General features: G+C 39.8%; 1 protein-coding gene across 7 annotated transcripts in view; it reads right to left on the reverse strand.

Annotated features, from left to right (window-relative positions):
• Positions 1–1,410: 1,410 nt before the first annotated feature.
• CARF (calcium responsive transcription factor) overlaps positions 1,411–25,555 on the reverse strand; it is a 37,962-nt gene continuing 13,817 nt past the window's right edge. For 2 of the 7 annotated variants that reach the window (XR_010606389.1, XR_010606392.1), the window contains exons 7-18: positions 23,496–23,685; positions 21,129–21,249; positions 20,063–20,206; positions 19,390–19,623; positions 18,842–19,004; positions 17,799–17,874; positions 14,335–14,465; positions 12,566–12,917; positions 9,831–10,522; positions 5,635–5,678; positions 2,597–2,733; positions 1,411–2,471 (exon numbers count right to left, since the gene is read on the reverse strand). Coding sequence is in view for 1 of the 7 variants with exons in the window: in XM_065637878.1 (XP_065493950.1) it covers positions 10,404–10,522; positions 12,566–12,917; positions 14,335–14,465; positions 17,799–17,874; positions 18,842–19,004; positions 19,390–19,623; positions 20,063–20,206; positions 21,129–21,249; positions 23,496–23,685 (1,530 nt within the window). In the remaining 6 variants the exon portion in view is untranslated. Of the gene's footprint in view, positions 2,472–2,596; positions 2,825–4,075; positions 5,679–7,035; positions 10,523–12,565; positions 12,918–14,334; positions 14,466–17,798; positions 17,875–18,841; positions 19,005–19,389; positions 19,624–20,062; positions 20,207–21,128; positions 21,250–23,495; positions 23,686–25,555 lie in introns of those variants that run through there. The other 5 variants (XR_010606393.1, XR_010606391.1, XR_010606390.1 and 2 more) reach the window with 5 other exon arrangements.

The raw sequence follows: 25,555 nt of genomic DNA on the forward strand, positions 1-25,555 counted from the left end.
TCTTTTTACAGTTGCAAACTGATAAACCCTAGGCCATGGCTCCTGAAGATGCTAAATTTGGTTCCAGGGTAGTCTCCCTGCCCTCCCCCCCCACCGCCCCCCCTTTTAAAGATGCTAAATTCACTTTTCCTGACCCGAGTTCAGAAATTTCTGGAGTACTTTGGAGAAAAAGATTTTTTTAGTAGCTAGGGAGCATGGATAATCATGTATTCTTCCAGAGCAGCTGGTGGCTAAGCAAGCACAGCTGTCCCCGACAGGGGCAAAATGGGCAATATTCTGTTCCCTTTCATGGAACTTGAAGAAAAAAGAGAAGCGTTAAATACATTTCTTCCATGGCCTTGACATAGCCAGGAAAGCTTATTGAATAGATTATACAATAAGTAAACAGTAAGACAATAATCAAAAGTGAGTGATATCATTAGAAGAAATTACTCAATGAAGTTATAATGATGGTGCAATCCTTTCTGAAGCTCATCTAATTTACGATCAAAGAAGTCTTCGTTATCCACTGCAAATTGCTTTGTGTCCTCTGCACAGACAACTAACAATTTACCGTGTTCCTTTTAACGAAGAATCTTTCTTTCATAGTGAGATGTGGAGAGAGGGAAGAAAAAGATTAATTATACTAATGGTAGGAAGCTATTCATCAATTTTGTATTCCAAATAGTGCCCCTATTAGAAACCATGAAGTGTGTCATGTCACCTAGTACCGTGTCTAGATACCCTTGGTGGCCAGTGGCAGGTATTTTTGGTAGGTGATCTACGAACCCACATACAAAACTTACCTTCTAAGGAAGTTCCCTTCTCATTCTGGAAAACAATCTCTGAAAAGCATAGGAATACAAATCTCATTCCTGAACTCTGCTTATTTCTTTTCCCAAGATCAACAGCACTTCCGCCAAAGCTGCCACTCATCCCAAACTTTGCCCCTTCTGCAGCACAGCCAGATCTAACACCGTGAAGATGCCGCTACCATCCTTAACATCTGTCAGAACAGCACTACCAAAATAGATAAAGTAGAATCTACTTTGCATCCTTTCCTCAGAACAACTTTTCCATGCTCAGACCTGTAAAAATACAGCTGGTATTCTCCATCAGAAATGTAATGGATTAGACCTGTTCCTGAGTTGACTCTGCAGCTGAGATTTATCTAGTGAAAAGGTGAATAAGCAGAACTTGAAAGGCTTAACCAGAATACATCCAGAAATGCAATCCCTGATTCAAACAAGGTGCACTCCTTTCTACACACAGAATGACTTATTAAAAATTAAACTTTGATCCATTTGGTATTCTACTTAAAAAATTAAAGGCAATAACGGCTTGCAGTGATCAAAGAGAAATCAATAAGTATTTTCCACTGTGACTTGAGTTTAGATAGAAATTTCGAGTACTTGATTTGATGTGAGAATAATTAATTTATTGCTAATTAAAATAGATTAAGATAGTTAGACACAAATACAAATGGAAGCCTTCCCCCTATGCCTCCCCTCCTTCCCCAGGCTCAACTTCACACCTTCATCCTCAACTCCTCTACCGCCCCACAGCCCGAAGCGGCGCAGGGAAAAGGGGCATGGGGTGTGCAGTCACTCTGGAACAGCTCCTTTTATCGTTCCATCCTCCTCACGCTTTTCCCCTGCTCCACCGTGGCTGCAGTCCTTCAGGACAAACTTGCTCCTGCGTGGGCTTCTCTCCATGGGCTGCAGTTCCTTCAGGAAATCTCCAACTGCTCCGGCATGGAGTCCTGCGTGGGCTGCAGGTAAACACCTGCTCCAGCACCTGAAGCAAGTCCTCCCTCTTCTTCTCTGACCACGGTGTTCAGAGGACTGTTTCTCTCAAAGCAGAACCTGTGGCAGGTGCTTCCTGCAACAACTTCTGGAGGGAAAGGGGCAGTGGAGCTCACCCCAGGAGCTCCCCCTCCTCAAGCAAAACATCACGGCATCTTACATTTCAGTCATGCAAGGAATCAACCTCCAGCACGATAAAGGAAAGAGGAAACTCATCCCCAAGCACAGGAAACTGAAGATGATAGAGCAGATTTTTAAAAAGATAATTTTTTGTTTCTGTGCTGCTCTGGATGGGAGAAAAAGGCACTGGGAGAAAGGCAGAAAAGTAGTCGATGAGCATGATAAAATAATTCCTCCACTCCCAAAAAGTGCTGAGTACGAGTGCAGTGGTAGGAGACAAGGAGAGGTAATTTTATGGCTCGTATTATGTTCAAAGTTAGATATGCAGATATGCAGTAGAACCTGACATAAAAAACCCGTACACCCACCAAATTATTGTGAAGATATCGATTTAAAACTGGTAAAGCCCCCTTTCCACAGATCATCTGTTCTCAGTTGAAGCAAGAAGGTTCCCATTTTCTCCATCTCCTTCCACATACCAAAGACTTCAGATGTGATAACAGTTTTGTCAACAGCCCAGAACGTGGAGTTGTTACACCAGTTTGCATTCAGAAGATAATGAGTGCACTGAAGATAAAATCAAATACACATTATTACCATTCTAGCTTTTACTAAACGTGAGCTCAGAGCATAAATAGCACCGAACTCAACAATAAAAAAAGTTGTATACTAAAAAAAAAAAAACCACGAACCATTTCAGCCAGAAGAAACTGCAATCTTGAGCTGCAACTTTGAGAAGCTCCTCTCTCCTGCAAGCAGCTTTTTACTTCACTTCCTCTTCTGGTCTCTGCTCTGGTCTCTTGCTCGTTATCTGGAGTACTCACAGATCCTGAGAAAACATCCAACACATAGTGCTAAAGTGGCTAAAAGTAGAAGCCAAGGAGGAAACACCTGCATGCTTCAGAAAACTGATGAGTCATCTGTAAGAAACATAATTTCCAATTATTTCTCCAGTTTAACTTTAGCTTTAAGAGAATGTGAGAAAGAGTTAAATTTATGTCTAAAAGAACAGCGGTCAGACAAAGCACAACTGAATTTTAGCAGAGTCCTTTAGGAATTACAACAATGCACGCTTAGACCTAGGATAGAAGATATTTTTAGGCCAAACTCATGGCTAATTCACAAAACTATTGTTAAACTGTAAAGCAGCGGGCAGAAATTGAGATTTGTTTTCCTCCCACTCTGCTGACCAGTGTTTCTCTCAAAATGTTTAAGACAAAACAGTGAGGAGCACCAATGCCTACTTTTACCATTATGTTCTTCAGTTGCTCATTCCTTCTACAAGCTCCCATTCCTAACACAGCTAAATTACAGCATGTTTGGGGGTGACTGTTCTAGTTGTTCCCAACTCACTTGGACTATGTACACTGTCCATCAAGTTTTCATAGAGGGAGACCTCTATCTTCCCCTAGGCTGCAAACAATGGTTTGCAGATAGTGTTACACACACACTATCAAGTGACCAGGTTGGATTACGCAGAAGAAAAGGAAGCATCCTCAGGTGACGGGTCGGTAAGGATTCTGGTGTCATCCCTGCTTTCCACTCCATCTCTCCCCTGCGTGAATTTGGTCCTATAATTACTGTTCTTTTGTTTGGTTGGTTTGTGTGTGTGTGCGCGTAAGAACCCAAACACAGTGATTTGCAGCGTAGATGGAAGATCACCTACAGGGGAAGAAAAGTGCCAAACCTTTCAGGCTCTGAACATGGCGGTTTTGAAGGACAGTTTGGAATGCTTCCTGTTCTGGATTAAAAAAAAAAAGAAAAAGGAAAAGGCTTTGGTTGTTCTAGGTTATCACAGGGTTAGAAGTATAGCCTAATACTTCCTCATAAGGAATTTCTGCAGAAATACAATATTATCTACTTTAAGTTAAAGCTTACTCTGTAAAAATATATATCTGAAAGGACCGCAGACAAAAAGCTCCTTACTGTTTCTTTATAAAACAAACTTCCGTTAACTTTAATAAAATGCACACAGACAACACAAAGATCAGGAGGCACCACCGGCCTACAGTCTCAGTATGACATGCAAAGGTGGCAATGCATGGATAAGAATTCATTAACATTTTGGTACATACTCATGAAAACATTGAGATCTGTCCAAACACTAGGCATCTCATCAAGCAGATTAGAGAGATACTGTAATTCTAATACTTCTGAAAAAGACAATTTACTTTTCTTCTCTATTGAAAAATCCTCTTCCTCCCACCAAAGAATATGGGATTTATAGAAGTCATGTAATCAACTTTTAATCTCCTCCGTTCCGTTCCTGCAGGTCCTCCTGTAAGATTTGATATGCCTTCTTCATGATGTCCATGTCCCTTGCGGGCTTGTACAACCCAACTTCTTGAGTGGGCAAGCAGAAAGAACAGCTATGTCAGAACGCAAAGACAAATCACCACTGTTTCCCAAGGGGTGTATTCGGGACTAGCACAAAGAACGTCAGTCTGGAATGAGGACACAAGGACTGAACTTCACCCTCTCCCACTGTGTGTGAACACACACATCTCCGGTTCTGGGTCTCCTACTGCCATTTGATTGCCATACCTAATTACATTTTAAATAGCATCCGGGGACAAGACTATTCTACAAAGAGCAGAAGTAAGTCTCTGACCTTTTCTGGAGCCACTGGCCTACCAACACTTAACCAAAGGATAGAGCTAAAATTTTAACAGTATTTTAGTGGTGGTTTATGCTGTATTGACACTGTTCTGCTGCAGAAATGCACGTACATCAGAAAAATTATCAAATAGCAGAACCAGTAGTACATAAGTTTTTGCTCTCTAGTTCCTTTGTACTGAGGAACCAGAAATTTCCTTCATACTGAGGAACCAGAAATCAACTCTTATGAAATCACTAAACTACAAACAGGTTTCCATCTTCCTATGAGCCTTATCCATCTCTATTAGAAAAAAAGATCAGGAAGAGTGAGAAATTTAATTTGCTTAGAACAGCATGCTCTTGTTTACACAGGCAAACTCTCATTAAGAGAAGCCTAGTACATGCCAAATGACCAACTGAGCTGCACTGCAGAGAGCTAAGGATGGCTGTAGTAAAAACAGGAATTCCAATTATCTACATTAAAAGATCTGATTACATGTGCCTTAAAATATCTGCATCACGTAACCACAGCTAAGTGCAATTAAAACGACATTAAAGAACTACATGCAACAACTATACTCATGTCTCCATTTTCTTTTTTCCTTTTTTTGATACATACAATCCTGTATACATATATCACTTAAAACTATTAAGCATCCAAAGACAACTTTTTCCATAAAGAGGTTATCACATACATGCCTTTTGCAAGGTTTCTTCTACCTAGCAGAGGTTTACAGACTACCAATGAGAACTACTCCAACAGCATCCAATGCTCCTCCTTTTCTGTCTAGGGAAGACTCCTCAGGACACAGACACTCAGGATCTGTTCTCAGAAAGCTTTCCATGCTTTTAAATAACTTTCTGTACTAGAACAGGATGGGGTTCTAGATGACAAACACCCACCAATACTTTCTGTGACACAGCACTACTGTTTATGATCATTCCTTCGAAGACTCTCCAGAAAACATATCAAGTCCCTTCAGAAAATAAAAACGTCATCTGCCACGTGCATCAGAAATGGAATCACACACCAAGATATAACGGCTTACATTGGAAAAAAAAACCAAACACACATACGCTCCTGTTATGTGACGAGATTTTTGCCTTCCCCTCTTCCTCCCCCGAGTCATACCTTAGTTGTTGTTTGTTGGACAGACCTGCTGCATAGCTTCTGGCCTAAAAGAAAAATAATATATAATCAACACAGCCTGTTTTACACAACACTTGTTTCATTCATTAATGAGGTGCACTGTTGCTGGGAGAAGATCATCACGACTGATGGGATAGGCTTTGAAGTTTATTCCTACGAAAGCTTTCTTCAGGAGGGAAGGGCAGATCAAGAAGAATTTTCTCCTCAGAGAGCCATGAAGAGCAGTAACTTTTCACAGCAACATCCCCAGCTATATCACACTTTCTATCCCTAACAGAACAGATTCTTCCTGCCTAGTCTTTTGAGAATGTATCTGTCTGAATAGCCTTAGGGGAGCAAATTGTAGGTTTGCCAACAGACAATTCAACAGCCAGCTGCTCTCCACAGTCAGAGGCAGGAGCTGAAGTGCTAGGAGAGGAAAGAGGCCGGTTTCTCAATATAAAGCCCTAACAGCTGGCAGAAACTACGTTTTTCTCCTTGTTTTCTCAAATTTTCCAGTTGCTGTGAACCTAACAAATGTCCTGTGAAATGCAGCTGCCTGATATTCATTTAGGTAAGGATAAGCCCCACAGCAAGCAAGGGAAAAACTTAATGCAATTAAAAGGAACGTATGGACTTAGGATCCTGAGGAGACGGGAAGAAAAATGGAGAGGAGCAAATCTCACTGCTATTTACTTTGTGCAGCTGCTTCAACAGTGGAACTGAGAACTGGGGAGTCTGAGGACCTGGGAGGGAACCCTAATAAGTGAGAAGGAAGAGAGACCAGGATGGATACCGAGCACGCTTGAGGTAGACAGAGCTGCAGCCAGAGGGATGAGGAGAGCAGCAGGGTAATTCACTTCGGAGGAAAAGGTTTATTTTCCATGGTAACATGTAAAGGAAATAATCTATGCTCCCACGCTGAAGCTCCAAAAGGAGTTTCTTCTTCACATTAGAAGATAAGTAAGAATGGGTGTCTCAGACTACGGGAAGTCATTTACCTGCCTCTGGTACTCACCAAAACCCAAGCAGCTCTGTCAGTTTTGAGGGCAGGACGGGCTTCCCTTTTCTTCCGTCCCTTTAAATTCCTACCACGCACTCCCTCTTCCAGGGCCCCGGAGCCCCCCCAGCACAGCCCCCCAGCCCTCCCCACAGGACCCTTGGTCATCACACACCTTCAGGACCTTCTGCCACCTGGTCTCCCTGGAGCTGTCCTACTTGTTTTCCTTCGTCCCCAGAAACCACTGCCCTCAAGTCGCTCTCGTATTTCTCCCCATGATTCCCCACAACCACAACATAAGACCATAACTTTTAAAGAAAAAGTAGTTTACATTTGAATAGGAATATTATACATTAAGTTACTTTATAAATATATATATATACACAAACATATACAGACATTTGTCTCTAAATTTTGTACAAACAGCAACAATCTTCATACCACGTGGCCAAGTCTGGATTTTTGAACAGTGCGACTCATTAATGCTGCTGGTTTCCATCCAAGAGACTGCCAGCCTTGAATGAGAGCTATGGGTGTGTGCCCTTCTACGTCTTCTCTACATTCTAGAAAACAGCTTCTTTTTGCATGCACACACATAAGCACAACCCTTCTTGTCAAGCCAACCGATCACTGTTATGGGTAACCAACAACGAGGTTAAATCAGAGAATAATTTGTTCATTCACGGTACTGCGGCAGCTCAGGAATTCTGTGTTTGCAAAATAAACGCTTAAACATAACGACCACAAGAAAACAGCGTAAACATCAGAAAACCATCTACAGTTCCAACACAAAGTAATAAACAACTACTTTGCACCAAGCTACAGAGCTTTCTTGGAAAAATCAGCCTTGAGTATTCTATGCAAACAAATTTAAGTGCATTGAAAGTGGTGTTGTTTACTTGTGATTTTTTCATATACATAATAGCGTCTTTTCTGTAAAATTTAGGTGGACATTAGTGAACTAAGGTGTTAAGCTGAATATAGAGACTGGCTATGAGTGATGAGTTTGCGTTCCTCCATTAGCAATGTGCACAAAACAAATGTAAACATAGTCTTTAAAGAAAGGTTACGCTAAATTAAAAACCAAAGTATTAAGCTGGAATATGTATTCGGAAGACCAAGAACTGAAATTCTGTGAAAATGAAGGCAACTGAAAACAAAAACTTGAGTATTGGCTGAAGAAGCATTTCAAATGAAATGTTTCGATGAACAGAATTGCAACTCTCATCCTCAGCTTTTAAAAACAACTACTTAGGTACTGCTTCTTTAAATTTCTCCCAACTTTTCATTCTATTGTTTTCAGTGTAGATTATAAAATTCATTTCACAGCCTGCAATTCAAGATGAACTAAAATAATATTTCCACCTGCGAGTACTGACCCAAAACCAGAAGTACCGTCAGAAATATTGTTCAGCCCAGGATGAGACTGTAGCTCATGGTGGGAAGAACAGGGGCTGTTGAACAGATCTGCTAATGAGGGAACTAAGCAAGAACTGATGGAAATGGAACTTCCCTTTCCTTAAGCTTTTACTTTACCCACAAATGTATTATATTATCTGCTTTGAAGAGAACTACATTGAAATAACCCTTTGCTGGTAATCTTTAGTTGTAATCTATTCTTTTGAGAATAAGCATTCTCAAAAATGAGGAACGAGTCTCAACAAATGAGTAACATTGAGACAGGTGATATACTTTAGAACATATATGTTAAAACTTTACGAAAAAAAAAGGAGGTGATGGAGTTGCTGAATACAGCAGAGCAGAAGGAGGTTCCCTTTCTGGTATATAGTTACTGAGTCGGAAATGAAATGGTGACTGACTGCTGCCTGTGTGTGCCTGAACTGTGACTGCAACAGAGAACACTCATTTTGGACATTCTTTCACAATTAACAACAACAAAAAAAGCCAAACGGGGAACTTTGTGGGATTTACCCACCCAGAAATGAGAAAGGCATCCCACAAAACAAGTCAGTGTAGAAACCAAATATAAGAGACTGGAAAGAACTGGAGGTTCTCTGTGCACTTGCATGATCAAATACTGACTTATTAAATAAGAGCATGATTCTGTTGGAAAATTTTAGTTTAAGCTAACCCATAAACACTAGCTTTAAATGAACAGCATTAACAGTGTTAGTTAACCTCACAGAAGTTAATATATTTTAAGGTAAGACTAAGATATAGCACCTACCTAACAGATGCTGCATATCAGGTATCAGGAACCCAAGTTCAATGTGAGACTTTTGCAAGTTTTAGCTTTAAACACTCAAAAGAAAATTAAAAATTAATTTTCAATGCCCACTATTTAGATGATGTTTGTGAATGCCTTGAATGTTAACACGTTTCAACCTTTAAAAATGTTAATCTTTATGTTCACATAATATGCCTCCAATTGCATTCTTGTACAGCACAAAGAAAAAAAAAATGATCAAGTTCTCTGTCACCTGGTAGGAACTAATAAGAGAACTGTTGATATTGCTGTACACAAGATACTCCGAATGTTGCTCTAAGAATTCAACATCTGAAGCAAACAATGCTATTGTTTAACTTGAAATCTACATTGGTATCAGTTTCATTACATTTACTGCTTTAAATGGATTCCGAGTTTTTTGTAGGTGTATGTGACAAGTCTGCCACAGATTATGCAACTCAGTGCTTGTTACTTACTATGGCTTTGGCTTAAATATTGCTAAAAGACATTTCTTTATCATATTCAGTTTTTTAAAATATTCCTGGTAATTATTTTAAGTAATACAGACCACTTCCGTCTTAGGAGCTGCCACCGTTGAAAAAGATGAGTTTGTTTCCTGAATGTTATAGTGACAGCACACTTGCATATACTGGATTTATATTACTTGCTTTGTTTTCTTGGGTCTCCTTGTTAATAACGTATCCATAAGCCCAACATCATGAACAGCAGCAGGTTAAATCATATTTATCTGAGCTGATAGCTTAAGTGCATAAAGCAAAAGGCAGATAAGCTGAAACAGCAGCATCAATCATTTTCCATGAGACAAGACTCCTGCATGTAGTTTTTAAGACCAACTGCTAATACAGCACCGCTGGCAAAGGCTGCATGCAACAACAAACCTTGTTATAAAGCCAGAACTAAGTTTGAAGATGTAAAAATTGAACACATTTACCATTACAATTCACACACTCCTCTTCATCACACAACCTTACATTCACCTGGCAACCTCACCTTTCTCCTCTCCTTGATCTTCACACCATTAACATTATGATCAGGTCAAAGCTGCATTTTGTTAAGCATCAATGTCCTTCATCACTTTGAAATTTAGCATCTTGGACCTTCATTTTCTCACAAAACCGTTGCTGTATGGATACGCTTTGCTGTTGGATTCTGTGGTCTTGGAGCTGGTAGATTCTACGGTCTTTGTGCATTAACAGTCGAGGGTCTCAAGGAGAAAAGCAAACTCAGTGTTGTGATCCACATTCTAAAGCTAAGGAATGAAATTGTGGAAAGACCTTCAGAAATGTCGACCAAAATGGGCCATTTGGATAGCATCCAAATTGCTCAAAACTTGAAACAGAAGAGAGAGGTGGTGTTCCACAGGGCAACTGAATGGCCTGTGATTGGCAGTGAGCTACAGTCATAAATCGAAACAGCTGTCTGTCAGAACCAGTGTAAAATACGCCTAATCTGCATGTCACCATACAATTTAAAAAGAATGGCATTACTCTTGAGAGCACCCGCCTTTCCTTCCAAGACATTTAGAGTTCTCCGATTTGAAAAATCCTTCCAGGCTTCAGAGATTTAAATAGGTGAGGAACTCTGGCAGTCTCTGATTTTATCTGGCTCCACAGACAATGCTTTTTCTCCTGGCTCTTGTTTAACTTCCCTCACGCAGATAACACCATCTGTATTTTCTTCAGCTTAAAAACAAAACAAAACAAAAAAAATCAAACATTGAGGTTCACACTCCGCTGATAACGCTTCAGCCCCAATAACTGTAGCCATTTAAAAGAAAAATATCCCAGAAACTAAAGCAAATAGGTAAGGCATTTGTGAAGTTAACTGCTGTTTAGTTTGACAGACAGTTATGTCATCTACTGTGCTATATGACATTGCAAGCTGATGTTAATACTGCAGTAAGTGCCCTCTCGAGTAAGAATATTTAAAACACTTGCTAAAAACAATAAAGCGTTTGGAGATATAAAATTATTCTCACACAAAACACCTTTACCATGGAAAAATAAAGCTACCATTTTTTTTTTCTTTTCCAGGGCAAGGAGGAATGGAGGTGCTGTTGTTGGAAAAAATTAAAGCACATTGATCTAGAGCACAACTTACACTTCAGGCATGATTGGCTGCTTCTCAATGACTGTGCATTTATTTTCAGCAGGAAATAGCTTATTCTTAAGTTAGCACTTGGACAAGAGAAAATCCAGACCATACGGGATAATTTTAACAAAGTGCACATGTGCATAAGTATACGCACACACACACAGGAGAAAAAAACAAAGTTGAAATATACACTGACTGAACCACTAAGTCAAAATATATGGTGTTTCCTCCAAATAAGCTCTGTAACATTATTCCCTCTTCAGACTAGCCTGGTCTTTGTCCTCCTCTCTGGACAAAAAAAACTTGCCTCTGGGGAAAAAAAAAAACCAAAGGGTATCTGTGCATTTTATAAGCAACTCTTCCACATAACTTAGGAAGGGCACCAATATTCTCACAATTTCCAAATTCAGGCTGGTGGTGACAGGTTGAGACCTTGAGCAGAAAACAAACAAACAAAACAAAAAACCCAGGAAACTCCAAAGGAACAGTGAGTTTAGACCTTAAAGTTATATAATTTTATATTTGACTACATTTCTTTTTCTGTAAAATAGTATTTCTTTAAAAATTCACAACGCTCAGCACAAACATTTTTGAGAGGCATCAACATCTAGATTTACCAAATAGGTTAAAGGGCTGAATGGAGGAGGTGCATTTGATAACCTCTCTGAAATTTTGCTGACCTGCAAAAGTCATCAGGACATATGGAAATAATTATCACGATGGCATTAAGAAGGTATAGGCTATGATCTAGCACATCTTTTCCTAGATGTTCCTGCAAAACTGCTCAAGAGTTACCTTTTTAGAAGTCATAGATGACGAGAAAATACAGAGATAAGCATGGTACAGCTAGCATTTCAGACTCTCTGGAAAGTCAAAAGGATATGTTGCACTGATCTACATATGCTCCATATTTAATAGGTTTTCTTCACTACGAATTAGAAATCATTATTTGAGAATGAAAGTTTTCATTCTCCATCAGGTTCCATTCAAAGACTGTATTTATAACTGGTAACAATGGTTTTAAGGAGCCTTCTATTTCGACAGTAAGAAAGTTGTTTATGGTGGTTATTGTGTATTTTTTTAAAAGTATTTTCAAACAGAAGTTTGAAATTCCAAACAATTACTCCAACTGATAACTACTAAAGCATATTGATGACTACAGGCTCCTAGTAAAAATAAAATTCAAAAGAAAAGCAGAAATCTGCTGAGATGGTGCTAAGAAAGAAATAAAAAAAAATCCACATTTTTTCCAAAGAGTTCTAACTAGAATCAATATCAGTTGTTTTCCATTATTATTTTTCCTTTAAAAAAATATTTCTAAGATTATAATTTTAGCTAAATAGTAGGATTCTTGGGAAAAATATTGTGTTCATCAAATAAGTTGGGATTTGGTCAAAGAAAATGATAAACAGTTTAACTAAGAAGTCATCTTTTTACACCAAAGACTAACTTAGTTTTTGGTTTTGGTTTTGTTTTTTCCCGTCATTTTTTCACAGAAAAACTAATGAGAATCAGCTGAAAGAAGTCTATGCTGGACTATCAACAAACATCTCGCCTTTCTTCAAGACACACAGAACAAAATCCACTGTCCAAAATCCAATGTATGTATTATTGGGAAGGTTGCAACTTACCATGTCCTGGACGGCTGTCTACAGTCTGCACTGGAACAGTCTGTACATCTCCCAAGAGAATCTGATGGACTTCTCGTTCCAGGCTTCTGGAGTCATCTGCCCCTCCAAGTGCCACCAGCTGGCCCACGGTGACCGGGCTCTGGTCACCAAAAGCAGAGGCAGCGGCGCTGTGCTGTGCCAGGCCAGCACCTGCTTGCAGACCGTGTCCCTGACCAAGTACTAGCGAATGGTTGGTTACTGCACTCCCCATGGAATCCAGGAGACTTGCAGGGCTGGGAGGGGAATGATTATTTACAGCTATCAGGGCTGTTGATCCATTTGTGGAGGTAAAAGTTGACTGTAGCTGTAATCCCTGTGAAAGAGAAGGCAAAAGAACTAACATCACACAGAATCCCGGAATGTTGGGGACTGGAAGGGACCTCAAAAGCTCATCCAGTCCAACCCCCCCGCCAGAGCAGGAACACCCAGATGAGGTTACACAGGAAGGTGTCCAAGCGAGTTTGAATGTCTGCAGAGAAGGAGACTCCACAACCTCTCTGGGCAGCCTGTTCCAGGCTCTGTCACCCTCACCATGAAGAAGTTTCTTCTCATATTTAAGTGGAACCTTCTGTGTTCCAGTTTGTACCCATTGCCCCTTGTCCTATCACTAGTTGTCACTGAGAAGAGCCTGGCTCCATCCTCCTGACACTCACCCTTTACATATTTATAAACATCAATGAAGTCACCCCTCAGTCTTCTCCAAGCTCAAGAGCCCCAGCTCCCTCAGCCTTTCCTCATAAGGGAGATGCTCCACTCCCTTCAGCATCTTTGTGGTTCTGCGCTGGACAACATACCAGTATCTACAGCAGGAGGAATCTGCATTTAATGGCATGTATTTGGCAATGCTGGAACTGGATAGCTTCTGACTTGTACACATCATGTCTTTTGAACAGTCAATCCCAGCACCCCTAGGCTAAAGCTGTATTAGAAAACAGTTAGGACAATGGTATCCAGCAGCATCTAGAAAAATACTTATGACCACAAAGCTCTAATTTTCGATTGATATTCAGCTTCAAGTCATTCCTCAATACTGCCCATTCCTACAAGAGGTGGGCACTAAAAGCAAAGCATCTGTTTTAAAGAACAGAGAGGGAGGTGGATCCAAGCTGCCTTCGGAAAGAGGGAAACTGTAAGTACAACAGGCTGCATTTCTGGGGAAGAGATCATGTGTTTCACTGGGGTGCAGGAAGTGTGAAGGCAGCTTTTCAAAGCAGATAGAGAAGAAGGCTAAGAGAGTCAGCCTTGAAGGGAGATGAGCTTTACAAGAAGCTCTTTTAGTATGACATTCTTATCCCCACTCTTTCAAACCTTTTAGTCTGGAAGTTTACACATCTAAGCTTGGAGCATTTTTAAGATCTTAACATACTTTCTTAAGAGGCTGAAGGAGGATTTAAAAGGAATACTTAAGACTGACTTCTCTCCCCTCAGTTTTGCAGCATTTTCATTATTAAATGACTGGACCATGTGCAAAATAAATAAGCGCTTCATCCTCTCGGTTTTGCCCCTAACTTCAAACTGTCAAAAGGTGGCAGTGGGATCCCCTGCACCACAGCTATATGCTAAACATGACATGCAAGAGAGGCCAAAGTAAGAGCTGACAGCTCTTTCGAAGTCCATGTTACCCAGCCAGTGCTTGAGATCATTAGCTGAGAGGGAACTTGCTGTTCTCAGCTCACCTTCAGCATTCCCAGCACAGAACGTGTGACATTTGGAAAAGCACTTGACTGTACCTGAAGTTGTGCAAATATCTTGGGCTGAAGTGAAGAGAGTGAAGACAAGAGCTGAGCTGTTTCTGGTAGCAAGGACTCCCCGCTCTGGTTGGATTCTGCTTTGGTGATGACCGACTCTCCTGCTGAGCTCCCTACAGGGCCACAGAGAAAGCACACAGTTATGACAAATTTCTTCTTCCCATTTAAAAGCTTCCCCTGCAAATTGAGCACCTTCAGTCTCAATATAGATATATAAAAGACACATATATGCATATACGCTATTCTCTTTGCAGAAGAAAAAAGGCTGGGTATGAGAAAAAGACAACACTATAGTAAGATTGTACGTGCCAGTTCAGAGTAAAAAAAGATGCATCGATAAATCTGTTTCGGAGAGTAAAGTAATTAATTGCATCCTACCCTGTGCTTTGAATTTCTAGTTATAGCATAAAAGCTTAAACATTTCTAACAAAGCAGCAATCAAATAATTTGACAATACATACATCTCAGTAAGGGCTCAATAACAGACAGGCATCAAAAGAAAGTGATGTCTTCCAAAACAAAAAAAAAAATCTACACAGGAAATCCTCTAAGTCTCACCACTCCCTTCCAAGCATCTTTGTGGAATTAGCATAACTTTTGTAAAATATCATACCAAAAGTCCATTTATTTGGAGGCCTTTCAGCCTACAGATTACATCATATCCTCAAAATTCTGATTTAATGCCAGAATTATGGACTTTATTTCCCAAAGATCTGTAAAAACCAAGATTCACTTGTAGCAATTTCTGCAAGAAAACATCCCACGGGATCATTCCATTTCCTGTCTGAGCAACCCAGAACATTTTGGATAAGATTTATCCAGACACAAGCAGACATTGCTTAGCCTCTTATTTTGCAGTTTCACTGCTATCACTAAAAAAAGAAGCTTGCCCTGTGCATGTAGATAGAAAAAAAAAAACAAAGAGAACAGTCAATTGCAAAAAGCAAGGAAATCACACAGAAGTTTCCAGCAATCTATATGAAAGGAGGTATCTTTTTCCACATATATCTTGATTTGCAAACTCTCACTCTTTATCACAACTGACCATAAGATACACTCTATAAATCTCCTTGAACAGAACTACTTAAAATATTTAGGCTCTTTTTAATACTATACAGGGATCTCATATGCATATGTGAATGTTCACATATAGGAAGAGATGGTAGTTCTTTCCTTAAGTTGTATTCTACACTAACATGCCTAGGAATAAATTAATAGTTCAGCTCCTGGTCTCTCCCCTCCTTACACTGCATGGGCATTCAGTATGAAAAAAGTATACAAATACAGGTATTTCATCTCACTTGCAATTATAAGACGTAAAAGGGAACACAAGTTTGATAGTTACAGTGATTCTAACACAGGAGAGAAGAAAGCAAGCTGCATCACATGGAGATATAGACTTCTGCACAACAAGAAAACAAACAGCTGGGTTTAGTGCTGTTATTATTTGATTTCTTAAATGTAAATTTGTCCTTGTTCAGCACAAGATGAAACGAAAATAAATGTGTACCAACAGCAGTTTGAAAAGTCAGTGTTGTTTCCCCTTGCTACATACATTACATTAATGATAGCTAATTTTTTCTCAAAGTCAAGCTTCTTTTTTTTGCGTAGACTTGTAATACAACTATAAACATGTGTTTGCAATGTGTACAAACACATACCCACATATTTAAGTAGAGGCAAGATATGCCCCAATTAGAATGTCTGCTTATATTGACTGAACTGGTGCACATGTGCAGAAAACTAAACAAATCCAATTCTCTAGCTTCCTTTAAAACTCAGTATGGGTCACTGGATGGATGTTTACACATTTGACAGGCTACTTTGCCTTAGAAAATTACCTATGAAAGACAAAGAAACCAAGAACTGGTCTTCCTGAACCTTCTCCAGCATTCAGACAGTTCATACTGAAAGTCATCCCTGCTGAGCTCTGTCACAGCTGTTGAAAAAACAACTATTCCTTTTCTCCCCATAAAAGTGCAGCAATAGAAATATTAACATAGACATGCAAACTTCAGCACAGTAGGTCTGCTTGTATTGCAAATTTCCTTTTTTCCTAAAAAGCAAGACGCTCTCAAAAAAGAGAGACACTATTCAGACTGGGCCTAAAAATTTAGCTCTCTTCTCCATCAGCTGTCTGGAACAAAAAGTACCCAAGACCACGGTCCAATTAAGTGAGGAAACAAGCTAGCATTGCCACTGAGATTCAAAACATCTAAGAAGTCTGCAGCATTATCTTAATGTATGCAAACAATTAGGTTCTTCCACCTTGCTGCAATCATATCCCTGCTAAAAGCCAACAACTGTTCTAATGAGTTTCATATCAAACTTATTAAAACAAGAGACAGGGAAAGCATCCACAAGCATGCTGGAAAGTTTTTTTTGGCAAAATATCTTTGAAATCTGGGGAAAAGGGCAGAATAATCTCATTTTAAATTTCTTATCAGCCACCATGATCCAGCAGAGCATCTCTGCCTATGTGTAATCCTAACGATGTGGGCAGCAAGTAGACCTAGTTACAAACACCTGTATTTCAGTTTAGTACATGATTTGAAGTTGAAGTAATAGTAGTAGGAATCCACTTTCAAAGGAAAAAGTGTTAACTAGCACCTTGCAAAAAGACAGACCTTTGACCACGAATGCATAAAACCAAGTTTCTATAGATATCTACACTCTGGTTTTGCAGCTGAGTGGGAGGAAGTTTAACACCCAGCAGTTGCTGGGAAGAGATGCTACTTCGGCCTCATGCATTCATAAAGAAGTTATACCACATAAAGAACTGAAGAAACGTATCTCACAGCTCTGCTGCCACTCAGCACCTGTGGTTCTACTTCTATTCTAAGCATCAAGAAAAATGGAAAAGAGCGCTCTCAATTCTGACAACAGAAATACAGCATTTGTTGTTCAGGGCCTGATCCTACAAGTGGAACTCATCAAGCCAATGACTTTGTGAGAAGCAGGAATCCCAATATGCATACAAGTCCTTTTTGGCAGGATGTTTAAGCATGCGCGAAGCACAAACCATCAAGCAACTCAAGTACCCAGTTGGCTTCTGGGTATTGTGTGCCCTGACAGATATTCCTGCTCAGTAGGAACTTAATTCTCTCTACGCAGGTGGTGTTAGCACCTTCATCCAAGGCAAAATATTCTTTCCACATAACCATACTGTTAAAATATGCAGTTGCTTGAGGATGCTAAATAAAAGCCAAATTTATAATTTTCATACTTCTGCCAACCCATCACAACTACACGTATTTTTTTCACACATGCAGTCAAGCAGTTAAAAAAATGTATGTCAAAACAGACACACCAAAACAATCCTTCTTAAGTTCAGCTAAGTGACAGAACATGGCAGCAACCTCTGGAAGGAAACTTCTGTAACACAGTTAATAAAAAAAAAAAAACCATCACATTTGGAGACAGCCAAGATATTAATGCAGTCCTACCATCTGAAGGTGGTGAGGCAAACGTAACAGTCACCGTTTCTGTGAGAACATTCCCACTGTCTGTGGTCCACTGCAGCTGAAAGGAAAAAGATCTCAATTCTCAGAAAGGGTGCAAGTTTGTCTACCACAGGAACGTGGGCTCAGTACAGGACCCAGAGCAAAACAGCGGCTAAAACTACACTTTCTGATTTTCTTATAACTATTCATTTTGGGAGCTCTTGGCTTACAAAAAAACATGAACAAACAAACAAATGTAAACCAATTTTTAACATGCACTATACCAGAAGGCTAAAGTCTGCTCACGACAGTTCAAAGACTTAATAAAAAACAGTCAAGCCGTTTGGCTGACTAACACGTATCTCCCACTCACCTGGGCCAAGAGCAGTGTAAGGAGAGAGGAAAGACTGATGACACTGTATGAGTTAACAGTACAGCTTGTCAAAGCTTATTTTAAATCATAACTGGGAACGTTAGGATCACTGTGCATCCTTTATTACCCAGTAGGTAGAAGAAAATTAAGGAGCAACACATAAAAGTTACTGAGCATTCTGAAGTATCCGCTTCATGCTTACTTGCTATAAAGTGCATTTATTAATATTTACACATTCAAAATGTTGTGCAAGCCCTAGTTTAGACTGCACCTGAGACATACTTCACCCCCATTTTTCAGATGTGGAAAATTAGTAGTAACTTCTCTAAAACACCGACAATGACAAAGCCACAAATAAAATTTCCTGACGTGTGCCAATTTTTCTACACCACATGGCTTCCAGTTCATGCAGTCATCATGAAGTGCTAGGATCGTATAACTTGTCAATCAACTAATAGCAATCTAATGCTGATGAGATAAATACCAAATAAGGTCAGAAGGTTTTATTCATATTTAATCCAGTCTTGCTCAGCCAGACATTCCACTAAAAATATTGCTGATGGAAATATAAAGTCATAGAGAATTTTGGATGAAATACAGCTAAGTGGTGAAAGTAAAAAAAATAAGATTTCCAGTGTTTAACTCCAAAAATGAAACGTGAAGGTCAACGTACTGTTGCTGGGATACTTTCTGAATTATACACCATCTCGCCATTCCTCAGCGACTTCTGCACTTCATGAATGTGGTTCTTGATGTCATTCACAGTGGGGAAGAAGGACAAGTTGTGTCTTTCTGGCACTTCATCAGGCTTGAATAATTCCCTTTCCACATACTTTCTGCAACATGTTAAAAGACATTAAAATACCCGTATTTAAAATATATTGTGCTATTTCCCTCTGTTATAGTTGTCCCCTGCCTTGCTGCAATCAAGAGACAAGAGTAAGCTAGATGACCTGACCTAGCTCTTTGTGCATCTGCTACAGAGTGTGGAACTAAAAAATCTGCATTTTTTTCTACTAACTATAAAGAGGATAGTAGTTCTCAGTGGCTACCTATAAGGAAATGGAAAGAGAAGGCAAAAGCTGGGAAAACAGATTCTCAAGACATATGGGAAACATATCCAGTAATGTATCAGCACTGCCATTTCATTGCAAGCAAATTAACCAAAAGCAAAAGCAGATATAGCACTACAGGCTGAGAGCATGCCACACAGTTCTGTACCTTAGTTGCTTCCTCACTGCATAGACCTGCTCTATTCCCTGAGACACCAGCTCTCGAATCTTGTCTGCCACTTGAGGATGAAGTCGGGAAGGCAGAGCACAGTTCTCATCTCTAACAACTTCCTCCTCCTCCTCAGGAGAAGACACAGAAAAATGGGAGGGTGAAGAAGGGAGGCAAGAAGTTTCCATTTCATGATATTGGTGGGCTTGCTGAGTGGGTAACTGTACATACCACCTGGCAAGAAGGAAAGAGTTTCTACACACAATTCTCAAGCAAAGGCAAAAAAATGAAGTGTGACAATTACAAACAACTTCACTAGAGTGATGTAAGTTTTTAAGCCCCTGAGTTGGAAGATATTGCCTTCTAGAGCTCAGGGTCCCCTCACACTTTTCCGTGCAAAATAAACCATCTCAAACCCCCAAATGATACGACCATTTCTATCTATTCCCTGCATGGCATGAAAACATGCACTGAAGTTCCACAGCTTGGAGCTTAACACTTTTACCAAACTAAATACTCCGGAGCCACAGAAGTCTCACTGACATTGTGGGATTTTTTACTATTAAGCAAGAGCCTTAATACAGTGACTATGTAAAAAATAAAGCAAACCAGGCAAATTATTGCTCTTTTTTGCTTCATTTGTCAAGATAAAGAAAAAAAGTGGAAGTTTCACCTGAGGACACCGCCAGCATCTATCAAGTTCTTCTTCAGCATATTGAATGCTTTCTCCTGCTCCATTCTTATGATTTTCTTGTCAATTTTAGGGTCAGTAGGAACTCTGTATTGCAGAAACTTTTGAACCTTTTTAATATAGATCCTTCCAAGGGTTGGGAGGGAAATAAAAAAAAAAAAAATTCTCCTTCAATACACTTTGTCCTCGGGGGAAGGCAAAAACCCACTTAATTCATATCAGATATTAGTATAGAAAAAGTTCAAGCAGAGTATTGCAGGAGGGGAGGAGCTCCTAAAGGAACTGTAGAATTGTTAAGGACATTGCATCCAACAGAGAAGGATGCAGATGGACACAGATATACGCACTTCTGTTCCAGTCTGGAGGCCACTTGGCCAGAGTGATTTTGTACCTCGGCAAAAATCGTCTTTCCCTCAGTGTATTAAAAGAGGAAGACTGTTTCTGAACAGGCTGTAGTTCACCCAGCTTGAAGCCAGAATTGAGCATGTACATACCTAGAACTGTGCAGGTAAACACACTCTTAGCTCAGTAAAAACCGAACAAGCACCCAGGAAGATGCTGAAGGGAAAAAAACATTAGTGTTGGATAAGGAGAAAGTCTCCAGTGAACAGGAAGAACTGTAATTCCTTCAGCAAATAGGACATCTGCTAAATTAGTATGATTGACTGATAAGAGTGTGATTAAAAGTCTGAAGGAAAAACAACAAATAAGATCACAAAGTTTTAGGACCAAAAATAGTCACTAAAGGACACCACAATAACTAACCAATGCTTAGTATAGAGAATGATTCCCACTCGTATTTCATATCCTGACGTACTGCTACTTTGCATCCAGGCAACCTACCAAATCTCAGCCTTACTCAGTTTAACAGGACAGCGTTTCCTCCTTCCCTCTGAATGAATTATCAATCTCAAGCTATCAAGGAGACAAAGTTAAGAGCTACAGTGCACTTGAGCTACCACCCCCAAACGGGCTCTGTCAAGTCTCACAGAAAGAATGCTTTCTTAGGATGCTGAGTAGCTCTTCTAACTTTATAGACAATTCTTACCTTGCTGGACAAGTGGCTTTATATAGATGGGCAGAGGTGCTTTCCTGCTCACCAGCTTTTTTGGGCTGGAACCCTTTCCTCCTTGGCCCATATTGGCATTCCATTACAATGGCTCTGCTTCCTGGGAACAGAAAGAATGCACATTATTTATACAAGCAACCACTGAAGTAAAAAAGTAACTACAGAAAATAGAAAAGATCAAAACCAGTTGGTTCCGTTTACCATTGGACTCTTGAGAAGGCAGAACACTTAAGTGTAGCAAGCATCCAAATACAGTGCAAATGCTTCTCTCACAGCATGTAAGGAACACGGAGCATTTTCAAAGCATTTGCCAAACTTATTACACCTCACAACACTCTTGCAACATATATGAAGGCAAAATATTGGATTCTGCTCTGGTGAACACCAATACTTTACAATGCTGATAATAAACATAATAGAAGCAGAATCTCCCAAATAACCAAGAAGATCCACAGCTGAAATAAAAGGTCAGCAGCTATTTCCAGCCTCCTGTCTTAAATCAATAGTACGGATCATGCTGTCCCATAAATTCTTACCTGCAAGTCTGACCTATCTTACTGCAAAATAACGCTGTTTCCGTATGGCATACCCACACAAAACCACACAGGTTTAAACAAATATTGTTTAGCTTTAAACTTGAATTAAGTTATTTCTTCCAGGCAGACCTCTAACGAAAGGGGTAACAGGCATAGCATTGAAGTGGTCAAGAAAGGAACTTCTTCCAAATTTATTCCACGTCATGTTTAGTTATATTTTATTTATAATTCATGCACTCCAGTGTGCAGGCAATGAGCTATCTATACCACAAGTGACACAACCAAAACTGTTTTAAGTATCACAATAGTGACATAACATGTTTTCATTAGGTACCCAGTGATTTATTATCTTGGAGTGCAAAATAAAAAGGTAAAAAAAAAAATTAAAATAAATTAAAAACTCCAATGCAAATAAATAGGAAATTTAAAAGAGAATTATGTATAACAAACAGATATCTTGTCTCTTTTTTGCAAACTTAAAATTGAAGTTCTACAATTTAAAAAACTTCAACGGCTTTAAATTAGTCATTGCTAATATGAATCTCAAAAGCAATTTGTTGGGGCCCTTGTTTTACAGAAGTATCAACTATCCAAAAACTCTTATTAAAAACAAAAATCAATATTTTGATGATTAGTGCATGTTTTACACTATAGAGAGCTACCCAGCTTCTCTTTATTTCTCTGCAGCTGAGGCACAGCAGGGAAGGTATTACAGATCGGTTCCACTTCTGCCGAAGGGATGAACTCCTTGAGAACGTCGCTTCTGTCCTGCACAGCTCAGAATTCAGTTACCTGGTATTTAAACTGCAGTTCAGTAAAGCATATTTACAGCCTCTGTGCTACAGGTGTAAAGGATTTTAATGAGTGCTTTTCATGGAGGAGTTATAAACTAAACATAAATGTATTGGAAAGGTAACACATTAGAAATACACAAAATGCCTGCTTGGAGGTCTCAGCAAAGCAAAAAATATTACAACTTAATAATCTGAGTCTCTATTAGTGTACAACACTTTAAAGAAAAAATAAATCTATGTGTGTTTTTTCTCTAAATATCTTACTGTGGGATAACTCAATTATCAGGCAGATCTTACAGGAAACTAAAGACGTCTCATATATACTTCGGGGAAAAGAAAAAAAAAGAAAAAAAAAGAAAAAACCACATAACCTACATTCTAGTCATTCATGATCTCTATATAACAATTAAAACCTGTTCACTTTGTATCCAAATGAGCTCTTAGTAAATTCACATACGTAATGCATGAGCTAAATATGTAGCTACCAACCTGTGAAGTCTGCACAGTCATTAACAAAAAAACCAAAAAAACCAACAACAACAACAAAAAAATCTCTGCTGAGGTATGTTGACATTTATCTTGCTTTTAAAATTTATTTATTTTTTTAAACGGTGCCATTTAAATAGTTTATTGGCTCCTGTGGAACAAAGTCTTCAAAGGATCTCCAAGTTAGGCAAGAATACTCAAACAAGCTCTTACCCTTCTGGGAACTTCCACGTCCTGACAGAGCAGATGGGACCATCATCTAAAGATCTCATCACAAGAAGCCCATCAAATGCTACTGAACTAATTTATTTGTAAAGAACGAAAGGAAATAATCACAACAAAACATGAGCCTGTGGCTCCAGGGAAACAAGCTCCTTCAGACTCTGTCACAGAGGTGCCCAGTTACTCTTTTTTATGTTTCTGCCTTGATTTTATCAACATTAAGGAACACCATAAAGATACTTCCTTATGGCCAGTTGGCAACTGATGTTGAAATTTTGAAAGTAGTTATTAAAAGAAAAGTTAGTTACCTGCATTGACAAAGGGGATCCCATCATATGGGACATACTGAGATTTCCACATCAACCGTGTGGCGGGTTTGGCTGGGCTTGGAGACTGGCGTGTCCCCCACACACTCTGTGTTTGCTGCTTGTGTAGCGTTAGAACACTCTCTAATTCTGTCTCGCTCACACAATAGCCACGGTACGAGTCCCCAATTTTCTGCATGGAAAGGAGGTGAAATAATATGATTATTCACCCGTCTGACTGCTGAAAATTACACGAGAAAACAAAAGCAGTCAGGGACTCTGGCGGGTGTGGACATAGGCCCAGATTTTTGGCGTTTCATCTTTTTTTCCCCCCACGTTAGTATTCTCACAAACAGATTTACCACAGGATCTAACATCAGAGCAGTCCCTACTGAGCTCAGGAGTTTGTCAGCCCTCCAAGACCACAAGTACACTGAGAACCCCTGAAAAGATAGCAGTAACTGCTAACTCTGATTTCCACTGGACAGCTTCATTCCTGTTGTTTTCCCCCAACACACACTTTGGTTGCAGTCACCTCCTAGGCAAATTTGTCATAGGCAAACATTTTCACTTGACGCCCACAGGGAATGTCTGAAGCACTAAAAATTGTCTATGCATCTACTTCAACACACAGATGCTGCACTGAGCAGGAGCAGAATATACCTGCTTGTACCACCAGGAACTGCCTCGCCCGCCTACTGCACTAACTTTGAATTGAGTCTCTCTGGAATACCCCTTGCAGTCTTCAAGGCACTCCTGATTCTCAACAACCCAAAGAAACATAACATACCAGATTTGCCATGTGCAAACTGGTGATAGCTTCTATGAACCGCGATAAGCTCTGGGCAACTCCAGAAAAACTCCATCTAACCTGACTCAAAGTAAAAAAAAACAAACCACAAACAACTTGCTGACTCTGCAACAGCCCCTGTGACAGCCGCTCAGCTACTCGAAGCCATCACAGCTGGTTCAGCGCTGGTCTGCCAGGGCCAGCCAGTAAGGACAGAGCAGAGCTTTCTATCCGAATTTGGAACGCCATGCTTGCTTCTGTTCGCATGCAGCTCAGGATCAGGCTGACCAAGCAGCTGGAAGAACACCCAGAGTAGTTTGCCAGCCTAGCCTTACAGCATATCTGTGGGGCAAACGCATAATGAATGAGCACTAAAGTTTGATGGATCTATTTTGCGACCTCCAATGACAGAGCAGTCAGAAGTTTAAATAATGCTGACAACAAAAGCAGCAGTGTCTCTCCAAGATTATTACCACACAAATACTTTTGTGACAACTGCAGAAAACCTGCCTCATAGTCACCTAAGAAAAACAAAATGTTTGTGGTTAGCAAGACCAAAAGCGAACAACGAACAAATGAATGCCTTGTGAATGAACTGGGCCCGCACGGTGCTGCTGCTAGTGCAAGCATAAAAGCAGAGGGTTATGTATGCACCAGTCATTCTGAAATACGAGTTGCTCACACTTCAGTGCTCACTGCGCTGCAGGCACGCTGCTCCCACAGTTAAGAAAGTCTGCACAGGCTGCAATCATGCAGCTGTGGCAAGGAAGAGAAGCTGCCAGTTATTCAGCCAGAAATTATAAATACCATTTCTGTCCAAAACTTGATCTGAAGAATCCAGGAGAAGCAAAACGGCCTGAGAAGTACCAGAAGCGCTTTCTTTACAGACAACCCCCCTTCCCAAAAGGGATTATAGCACCACTCCACACAGTGAATACAGTGTGACCAGCATTTTGCTTTCCATATCTTATACCTGTCACTATAAATAGGACATTGATCTTATTCTAAGGAGATGAGAGACCGATGAAACTTGTGCCAGAAAAGTGGCAGTAACGGTTAAGGCACAGTCTCCTGTCCTGGCTTTACTTCTGCACAAGAGTTAATTTTCCCGAAATTGGTAGGAGGGAAGGAGAAGGGGAATAAAATAATACAGCACACAGGTCCTCTGCTCTCTAAGAGTTTCCCAAGTAGGAACAAGTGAGAACATCTGCTCCACACAAATAAATGAACTTAGCTTTGTACTGTTGATTAATTAATGCAGTTTTAAATTACA

Source organism: Caloenas nicobarica, chromosome 6 (assembly GCF_036013445.1).
Source record: "Caloenas nicobarica isolate bCalNic1 chromosome 6, bCalNic1.hap1, whole genome shotgun sequence".
NCBI classification, from domain to species: Eukaryota; Metazoa; Chordata; class Aves; order Columbiformes; family Columbidae; genus Caloenas; species Caloenas nicobarica.